Here is a 10,952-nt window from a genome sequence, read left to right as displayed (position 1 = left end):
TGCTGCCGCACCTTTTCCACACACATGGAAACGCCCAGCAGGAAGTTGAACAGGATTTTAATTTAATTTTTTTATTTTTTGGTTTGTGGATTAAACGGATCTATGAAGATAAATGACATTACTCAGCATCACAAAATGTGGCAAAAATCGGTTTGGTTTAGGAATTGAAACGTAGATCATTGACAGTATATAAAGAGGCATAGCTGGGCCTGTGAAAGTGCGACATCTGGTGGTGAAACACAATATTTTTTCCGGTGTATGTGATAAAGATGATAACTAATCATATTACCTCAAACTGTGTTCAAAAGCTAGAACTATATGGCACTATACATGTAATAAATAATTTTATTGATACATATATTTAGATGTTCCACCATATTTATTTCATTATTACGATTATTATCATTATCATTATTATTATTATTATTATTATTATTATTATTAGTAGTAGTAGTAGTAGTAGTAGTAGTAGTAGTAGTAGTAGTATTAGTTTGTCTTTTTTCCCGATGATATAATAGATCCATGCTTTTTCATACAGTCAATGTTTTTCCCCGGGGTTTTACCTACTAGGTTAAAATTGGTAACGCAAAATAAACGTTGTGTTCAATTAAAAGTATAGTAGTAGTATATATATATATATATAGTTGTTTATTCAAGCGGTTATTTATTCTATGCGTATGGATCTATTTATATTTATACTAAGAGGAAAAGAAAACTTTACCCTAGCCTTAATTTGAGGGAATTGTACAACATACTGTAGGTGTTGACTTCCCATTCGCTGCTCATTGACAGTTGTGCGTTGTAGTACTACGAAGACGTGTCACAGACTATTTATCAGATTTCCTAGTCGTTCAGTGGAGATGATTCTGTTGAAAATGAAGATTACCTCGACACAACCCCTTCGGAACATGTTTTTATGTGTTTAGCGGGTTTGCTTGGATTTTAATTGGCTTCTCATGCTGATGCTAACAGCCACCTAGCATTAGCAGGCTAGCAGCAACAACAGGATTCTACAGAGATGTAGTGGATGCGTTTGTTTATGTTATCTTTATGCAATTCTTTTAGACGACTGTCGCAATGGTTCTTACGTTTTAGAGCACAGACAGGAGTCTGATTGTTGTTCATTTATGATCAGTTTGGTAGCACCATCTCCATTGTTTACATGCTTGTGGATTGTGTGGACAGCTTTGACAAGCGCACTGTTTGGATCAACTAACGATGCTCTGCGAAACTGTTCACCAGAACTATAAAAAGGCCTCACCAGGAGGATTACAGCAGCACTGTCTGACAGTGGGTGGCTATTGGACAAAAGGCAGGCACTGCCTTGTCCATTTTGAACTCTAACATTTTTTAATAATCATTGGCAGTGGTAAGAGTTAAGATGGGTCTGAGAATGCTTCTGGTCACTTTCCTTCTGGGATGCGCCAAATGTCAAGAGAACATGACCCCAGAAGAGATGACTGTCATCAGGTACAGCTTTGTTTGGAAAAACACAGATCTGTATTATGTAACTGCTAATAAATGTTTTATTATTTACAGGGAACAAATCATTGAAATGTTTGACCATGCTTATGGGAGTTACATGGTAAGTTTAATTTTACATCTATGTGTAGTGTTAATTTTGGCAACAGATGCACATTGTATCAGTTTTTAGTGTCTGTTAACTTTTACTTAGAGGCCACAACTGTTGTCTTTTACACAAAGTTAAGTCATCATCACCGATAACATTTTATTCGACAAAAATATGACGATGACAAAACCTTTGACGAAATATATTAGTCAGCAAAATCACTGCTGCATTGAAATAAATCAGTTGACAGTCTGTGAGAATCTTGTCTCAAAATCTACATTTTTAATTTAAGAAATACGCCTATCCAGCCGATGAGTTGATGCCACTAAGTTGTAAGGGCAGAGTACGAGGTCAGGAGCCCAACAGAGGGGACATTGATGAGTCTTTGGGCAAGTAAGTCTTCTATTACATATTTTTTTGTTTATTTTTTTTGCGTTTTTCAAAAAAAGCTTTGAGTAATTTGGGTGTAATTTCTCAAGGTTTTCTCTCACACTGATTGACACTCTTGATACACTGGTGGTACGTACTTTATTTGTATGAATCTGCTCATGTATTATCATTTTCATTTCATTTCTTGATATTTATATTTTATTGCTTAGGTGTTAAACAAACTGGATGAGTTTGAAGAAGCAGTGCGAAAGACAGTGAAGGATGTACGCCTTGACAATGATGTAGTGGTGTCTGTGTTTGAGACAAACATTAGGGTTTTGGGGTAAGATGTTACAAGTGTTACAAGATGACTGTTGTTATTGTATTAAGTTATTAAATGACTTTTGTCTTTGTTCAGAGGATTGCTGGGGGCCCACGTCATGGCCGACCTGTTCCGTCAGCGAGGCGAGAGAATGCTGTGGTACCGAGATGAGCTCTTACACATGGCCAAAGACTTGGGTCATCGTTTACTTCCTGCCTTTAACACCACGAGTGGCCTTCCTTACCCAAAGGTTTGCTCCTTTAATGGTTTATCAAATGTAACCGTGCCACTAGATAATGTATGCTTTTATTTTGCATGCTGTTATTTTTAGGGACAGATCTCATGCATGCATCATTAAACTTGTTAAGAGAAGATGCACAAGATTTAGCACACACAGTGAGCCAGTGGTAAATCTTACACAGATGTTTGTGTATTTCTGACTTCTAGATAAATTTGCGATATGGAGTCCTGAACCCACTTTCTCGCATTGGCACTGAAACGGACACATGCACTGCCTGTGCTGGAACCATGATTTTGGAGTTTGCTGCTCTGAGTCGATTGTCTGGGGAATCTGTATTTGAGGTAAGGATTTTTATCTTGCTCATTTTAAAGAATGTAAAATGCACAGATGACGGTACGCCATTTTAAACCGGTTGCTTACTGAATTCCAGAAACATGCCCGAAAGGCTCTGGATGTCCTTTGGAACAGGAGACAGAAGGAAAGTGATTTAGTGGGAACAGTGATCAATATTCATAATGGCGAATGGATCCGGAGAGGTAAGTGTGGATTCTGAACTATCCATCCAACTACTAAGTAACCATGGCTAAACTCTGTGACACAAAAGTATAAAACACCTTTGTTTCAGACAGTGGAGTTGGTGCTGGCATTGATTCCTATTATGAATATCTGATGAAGGCTTACATTCTGCTTGGAGACCAAGTTTTTCTTGAAAGATTTAACATTGTAAGTGTATTGCTTGTCATGCTCGTGTTCTCAGTTGAAATGTATTTCTATACCTCTTTCTTTATTTTAAACTAATTATCATGACACATTATTTATTTTCCCTCTTTTCTTGCTTTTTATAGCATTACAATGCAATCATGAAGTACATCAGTCAACCTCCACTCTTGCTCAATGTCCATATGCATAATCCTACTGTGAGTGTGCGCAGCTGGATGGACTCCCTCTTGGCCTTCTTTCCTGGTCTTCAGGTCAGTAATGCTGTCATGCGATGATAATATAGTATTAAGTAAAACATTATCAATGCAGCTCTATTTAATAGGTTTTAAGAGGTGATCTGAAACCAGCTATTGAAACCCATGAGATGCTTTACCAAGTGACCAAACAGCACAAGTTTCTTCCTGAGGTATTGTGCCATATAACGCTTTGATTTTTACATTCTGACTTTAAACTCTAACATTCTGTTTGCATCACAAAAGGCTTTCACTACAGAGTTTAGAGTTCACTGGGGCCAACATCTACTGAGACCAGAGTTTGCAGAAAGCACTTACTACCTCTACAAGGTGAGAAAGGTTTTACCCAGTTTATAAAAGAAAACACTACATTTTATTGAATTTATCTTTTGCCTTCACAGGCCACTGGTGACCCTTACTACCTCCGAGTTGGGCAGTCTATTGTTGAAAAGCTCAATGTTTATGCCCGAGTACCTTGTGGCTTTGCAGCCGTGCAGGACGTTCGCACTGGAACACATGAAGACCGGTATGGAACGCGAGATGTCTCACCTCAACTGCCTTTTCCTCTTAAAAGAGATATAATATGTCAAATGACTTTCATGAATTTTTCATTTTGACCATATTATAATGGTGTTTATCTTACTCATAGTTTTATTTTGATGCATCTTTGAGTAATCCTGATATGTCCTGCATGTGAGGCTTGAGTGCTCAGAAAACAGCCCTGGTCATACAACAATCAGATCTGCAGTTTTGAACGGGAAGTAAATGACTTGTTTCTATAGGTTTTTAGATCATAATAAGATAAGATAAGATAAGATATTCCTTTATTGTCCCACATGGGGAAATTTCATTGGTGCAACGCAGGTAGATACAGAGGTAGATACAGAAGAACAGATCACTTATAGGAAGTCTGAAAAACACTTTCAGTAGAAGATCTCCTATAAATAAATAAAAACTCCCATAGACAAATAAATAAATAAATACCATTGCATGTGATCCCGACGGTAATTGCACATGAATATGTGTCACGACAGCACATAGATTGCACATGAATTTCACAGTAATTGCACATGAATTCCAACAGCAATTGCACATACGACAGAATTGCACATCAGTATTAGGTTAGGTCAGTATTGCGACGGGATAACGTGACGATCTCCGGGTAAGACGACTGTTCTCCGCAGTTTCATGAGTTCCTCCTTTGTGGAAACGCGGTACGGCGCCGGCCGGGGGGCGGGGCCGGAGCCGGGGGGCGGGGCCGGAGCCGGAGCCGGGGGGCGGGGCCGGAGCCGGGGGACTCAGAGCCAAAACACATCGCAACGACACGACGAAAACACTCAATCCAGCCGAATAAAGTCAAAACAAGTTAATTTAAAGCGATTCCAGTGCGTGTCCCGATCGTTCGTGAAGTTCCTCTTTCATATAAACGTGTATATGGGGGGGGGCTGGTGGGCTCGCTCGGAGCTAGCTCACGTCACAACAACACAACGAACGCAACGAAAAACGCTCAAATCCAGCCGAAAAAAGTCAAAAACAGTTGAATTAAAAAACTATCCCAGCGCGTGTCCCTATCGTACAGTGAAATAGAAAAAATATACTAACTATATTTACAAAATATAGGAGATAAAGCACAATAAGTGTGAGAAAGAAGAGAGCGTTTACACCGGGCTGCCAGCTGTACCAGCGCCTTATGACGAAATAGCATTTACTTTGAATAAAATGTAAATTAAGGATCTATATACACTTATAGTTCAATACTAAATACCCAAAAGCATAATTTAATGTTACATTCCAAATGGCTGTATATGCATAAAATACAAGTGTGCTCACCTAACTATATACAATGTTTATATCTCTAGGATGGACTCCTTCTTTTTGGCAGAGATGTTTAAGTACCTGTACTTGCTGTTTTCTGAGAAAAGCCAGCTTCCTATCAACATTGATGACTACGTTTTCACCACAGAGGCTCACCTTCTTCCTGTCTCACTCTCCACCAAACAGCCGCCCTGTCAGGATAATATGACAGTAAGACTGCAGCACTTTATAACTACATACACTTGTGAAGACGATAATCTGGTTAGAGTGATGTTTATTGTCTTTTACAGTATGTTGAGGTCTCTCACGTCGAAGATCTGTTCACACACTCCTGTCCAAGCCCAGAAACACTTTTTCCCAATAACCCTTCATTTGCAAAAAGCATACGAGATGGGTACAAGTACCTCACTGGTGTTGGCCGGGCTTTTCAACCATTTCCACTCAGGTGTGCTGGAGTTTTTTCTTCTGAATTAGTTGTTTAAGCCAAAAAGTTGAAAACATTTCATGCTCCATGTGTCCGTCTAATCCCTCATTCGTCCAGGGGCGTTCTATCATGGAACATTTACTTTATTTACTGTTTTCCATGCAGAGAGATTGAACTACCATTACACGACAATGGAATGGAGTCTGTCGAGTTCTTAAAAAGTATGGGTATTTCTCTGATGCCACTTAATGAAGCTATGGCTGGAAGTTCTAAGGTAAAGCTACACAACACAATGGTTAATATTTTGTGTTTTATGCTCAACATATCCTTTTTCCATTATCCTTAACATATTACACTGTTGATTAGGAGCACAAAGGAATGTATCAAATTAAACTAGTTGCTGAGTTAAGTCAAACGAGTGAGGAAGTGGTGGTTCCACATATTGTCCAGCTCATATCGCCGCCTTTTGTGGGCAGAACAGTCCTGACCGCGGGACCAGCGACGTTTGGAATGGACCTCACCAAACAGGAACACGGGGTAAGCCAACTCAAGAGTTACCGTAGTATAGTATTTGTTCTTGTTTCTCTTCCACTGTGAAAGTTAAATTCCTTCTGTTTGCTTGTGTTGCATTTTCTTGATATTGTCATATTGTGATTCGGGGTTTCCTCTTAATCCAGTCCATCTTTATTTGAATATAAAACATACACTTAGCGCTAAATGTCAACAAAATAGTGACGTTTTCAAATATTTTACAGACAAAAAAAAAGTTCAAAAACGACCATTACTAGGACCTCTCTCCACACATTACATTCTAAATCTATTCTGCACCTGTTATTAAATTGACGCTCATTAGCTTTAGTTTAAGACCAAAATCACTGTATATGAAACAAAATAATTGGGGACATTTTCTAGTCAGATAAGGCACCGTGATATCAATCATTTGCCTTCTTTGCCTGTAAAATGTTTGTGAATGCTTGTCAAACATTTTTAGGCCCGTTGTATCATCCTTAATTATTCTCAATAAAACAAACCAGTGCACTCCATCCCACCTCACTTATTTTCATTTTAACTTGAATGCTGCTATATTTCTGCCTCAGCCTTTTACAGATCGTTTATATCGACTCATTTGCTGTTCATACTTTGCAGGTGAAGGGCAGTATTGTGAAAGCAGTGCCATATACAGCCTGTGGGTCTTTGGAGAATACTATTGAGATTAAAGGTCATATTGCACTGGCTTTACGAGGCGACTGCATGTTTGCGGCGAAGGCCCGTCAACTCCAGGATGCAGGAGCCACCGGAGTCATCTTCATTGGTTGGAATGACTTGTGATGAGCTAAAGGTTTCATTTGGGAAGCTAAAATTACAGCCATTAAACAACCTGTCTTAAAATCCCCAGATCACAGAGCGGGAAGCAACAGCAATGATTCTCCACTCTTTCAAATGGTGGGCGACGGGAGCCCGACTGCGGACATCACGATACCTTTGGTCTTCTTGTTCAGCCGAGAAGGTCAAACACTTCTCGATGCGTTGGACGAACATCACAATGTGGACGTGTTGCTGTTGCCAAAAGAGAGGCAGCTCGGACAAGGTGAAACCAAATGGAAATGTTATTATTCAATCCAATCCAACTTTATTTGTATTGCACATTTTACCAACACAAAGTCTCCAAAATGCTGCTCAGAGTACAAAACAAACACAAGCAAAATATGTAAAGAATAAATAATTAAAAAGACAAACGAAATAAAAACAATATAAAATATATAAAATAATAAAAGACAGTCCGAGGACCACACAATTGTGTTTTTAATCACAAAAGCCGAAGACCGAAGTCGTTTTGTCGATTAATCGGTTAAGGGTGTCCAATTAGTTTTTGTTTACTAGTTGACTTATTATTTCGGTGGGATTTATAGTCACACTCACAGGGAGTTGAAGACATGTACTGAGATATCGCAAGGTTTGGGAGCGATTTGAATGTTTTTACACAGTTCACTGGTGGATTTCTGTATAAATATTTGTATTTGCTATGCCGTGGTTATTAGTAGTTAATTTGAAAGGGACAGAACAGAGAGCATTGTCACGTATTAAATAGTAACCGTTGCCATGTTCATAGGCCATCGAGCCAAAGGCTAATTTGCAGACCTGGTCCCTGACATTAAAAAAGACAAATAACTTATACATACAACATGCAGCACAATAGGACATATTTACAAAATTTAATTTAAACTGGTTCAGATCTGTGAGGTTTTTCAGTTGGGCAGTTGGGTCTTGTCAAAGCACTTTGGGGACAGATACATGGTCAAATTTATAGATAAATGTACCGGTAATTGATTTGAGTGTTTTGTGTGGAAGATAACTTGTTTATACTGGCAAATGTTCAAGTTTTGAATTTCAGTCACTGAATTGTGTTTTCATTGTGTTTTTCTCAATTCAAATTTAAATTCTGTGGAAAAAACTCACAACAAAGATTCAAGATGCAAAGATTCTTAGCCTTGTTAAGCAAAATTCACTCCATATTTTACTCTCTGAATTTAAACAGTTGAATTTGAGGACTTGAGAATCTATATATTAAATAAAAGTATATTTTAAAACAGATAATAATACAATAAAAAAAACAAAAAAAATCAGGGTTAAAAAAAATTCTAAGTATTAAAGTAATTCACCAGATTTTAAAATTCTAAATCTGTAAAAACAAATTATCGTCCAAACCTTTGCCACGCCCCCTTTTAGTCGACCAATCGATGCACATGTCTTTAGTCGACAACAACCCTGCCAATTACTCACATTGTGTTTTTTGTTCGTGAAAAGAGAAACCTGCTGGAATGAACATTGAAATCCGTCTGGCGGAGGACGGGCAGCTGGACCAGGCGTTCCAGCACACCTTGGAACTCGTCCTGGAGAAAACCGCCGCAGCCGTCCAAGAAGTGCTGGACAGGGACCTGGAAGAAGAGCGACAATCTCGACTCCAGAGCGCTGCAGACGAAGGCCCCGAACTAGAATCATTGACTCGGATCGCAGACGGTGACCATGAAGCCGACGCCGAGCCCTGAGACTTTCTAACACAACCGTTTGTGTGTCGGTGGAATGTGCCTCAAAGTCCCTCACTGCCTCAAACGCAAAGCCCACACCTGGCTCTCCCTGCACGTTTACAGCAAATAAAGGTGTCGGATCAGCTGGTGCAAGGGCAATCGTCTTTGAATCCTTAGATTTTTAAATGGGCACTTCCCTGTTACAGTGGCTGATGAACTGTGTTGTCAAGCAGCCACATTTGAGATTGAAAATGAATTGAGTTGTAAAAAGTGCAGTCTTTTGCCCAAACCTTCTGTCTGTACCGTTGCTCTTGTAAGTCGGTCACATAAGAACAGTTTAGTGATCTTTTAAATCGCTTACTAAGAGGGAAGAACAATGGATTAGGACGTTTTTATGCAAGGCAGTTGATTAAGTCTAGAATTGCACTTTTTATTTTTATTTATACAGTACTGTTGAAATGAGTGAAAGGAGTTTTTTGGCCAGTAGGTGGGGCATTTTCAGGGAACAGTGAGAATGAATGATATGGAGGTGTGTATGTTTTCCTTTTGTATGCGTAATTAAGAAAGAACACACTGCTAACCGATGAAACGATCCTACACTTTGGATCGTCTTGCTCGTTAATACATTTATAGGTGCACCTTTTTAGAATACGTAAACGTTTCAGTTGTTGACACTTTTACCAAAGCTTTATTAATCAATCAGTTTCATTTCGACGTCTCATTCTTCTATGCACTTTAGTTTGTCACTCCGCCGTATTATGTAACGCAACCTTTTCTTCACCCACTGCTTGTTAATTAAGTGCCATTTATTACGTCACATGTGGGTTCCCATAGTAACTGGAGCATTCTTATTGTAATTACTTGCTGTTGTCATGTTGCTTTGTTTTCAGTGGTTTCTCAACTTGATTTCAGGGCGTCTCCAGATCATAGGGGGGGGGAAAAGAAATACATGCAATAGATTTAAACAAAGCTTGATACCGTTTAAATGCAGCGGCAAATGTACAGTCTGTTTGTTGGTCTTTCAGATTAATGTATTTCAGTCTGTGTCCTGAAAATCAAATCAAACATTAGACATAAGGCTACTTTACAACACTTTGTTTATAGCCTATTTTTCTAGTTTTTTTGGGGAATTTCAAGTGTCAACTGTTGTCATTATGAGGGTCGTGACTGGCAGATTCTGGGAACCATTGCATTAGATAATAATTCAAAATCTCATTCACTTAAAATCATAAATGCAAAATGTGTGAGGCAAATTGTTTTATTTTCTAGCATTTACTTTTTTCTTACTGCTGCTGGTTTATTTTAGCGTGACTTATATATTGTTTTGTTTTTGTTCAAACTTGCCAACATACTTACCTCAGGGTCACGATGTGGACGGCAACCTTCTCTCCAGTCTGTTTACCTTGAAATGGTTTTGTTAGGTTCAATATTTAATTAGTGCCAAAAACATGACCACATGGATTTGTTTTCTCTTCCGTTATCCACTTTGTGAGCTTTGGTAGTCTTTCTTGTCAATAAATAATAAAATACTGATAATAAAAAAAAAATCTTTCTTCTCAGTATTTTATAACTGTTTGTTAACCACAGAAATCATGATAATATTAGGTCGATTATAAAGTCCAGTCATTAAATAAACCTCATAGTTCTGCAGCATGAGTTCACCTGCATCAGATGTTTTTGTGTTTGGCTTCCTGGTTGGACATGACAGAGGTAGAGGCCATCCCACTGTTACCTAGCAACCATACTATAAACAGGAATGGAATGCCGCTTATCGATGGCATTGACAGAAGGATCTGTTTTAGATCTCAGCTTTACTTGCTGTAATGTTCAACTTACATTTTTCACATTTTCTTCACAATCTGCCACTTGACTGATTTTAAAGTATGATAAATATTTACAACAGGGACTATTCCACCAAACAAATAATGTATAAGAAAAACATGACAGCCTGACATTTGCACTTTAACCCAATGACATTCCCTGAGTGGCTGAGAGGCTCTGTTATCCGCACACGCGTCATCAGTCACTTATCCAAATGTGCTGCCTTCAAAGACCGTGAGAAATCAGCACGTTTGAAAACTGAGGCCACTTTCTGCTCAGGCCTGGTCTGTTGAGCGTGTATTTTAACTTCAGAGCCCTTTTAGTGCGTTCTAATACTTTAGAGAGTCATATTTTCGAGTAAATGTATTATGTATTTGTATGTAGCCTGTGTTTAGATTCTTCTAATTAAGG

General features: G+C 38.6%; 1 protein-coding gene across 1 annotated transcript; it reads left to right on the top strand.

Annotated features, from left to right (window-relative positions):
* The first annotated feature begins 771 nt into the window (after positions 1-771).
* On the top strand, positions 772-10,267 carry LOC140368318 (ER degradation-enhancing alpha-mannosidase-like protein 3). The gene is made up of 20 exons (XM_072455298.1): positions 772-1,470; positions 1,540-1,585; positions 1,863-1,963; positions 2,050-2,089; positions 2,170-2,282; positions 2,358-2,511; positions 2,709-2,843; positions 2,933-3,038; positions 3,128-3,225; positions 3,348-3,473; positions 3,545-3,628; positions 3,702-3,785; positions 3,857-3,981; positions 5,315-5,480; positions 5,561-5,715; positions 5,860-5,968; positions 6,061-6,231; positions 6,841-7,006; positions 7,091-7,282; positions 8,500-10,267. The coding sequence occupies exons 1-20, from the start codon at positions 1,382-1,384 to the stop codon at positions 8,739-8,741; spliced, it is 2,502 nt and encodes an 833-aa protein (XP_072311399.1). The 5' UTR covers positions 772-1,381; the 3' UTR covers positions 8,742-10,267.
* The last annotated feature ends 685 nt before the right edge of the window (positions 10,268-10,952 follow it).

The sequence above is a fragment of the Eucyclogobius newberryi genome, unplaced genomic scaffold, assembly GCF_026437365.1.
Source record: "Eucyclogobius newberryi isolate DKJ021-1_F unplaced genomic scaffold, fEucNew1.0.hap1 SCAF_2, whole genome shotgun sequence".
Taxonomy (NCBI): Eukaryota; Metazoa; Chordata; class Actinopteri; order Gobiiformes; family Gobiidae; genus Eucyclogobius; species Eucyclogobius newberryi.
Note: the sequence above shows the minus strand (reverse complement) of the source record. Positions and strands in the feature narration are given on the sequence as shown.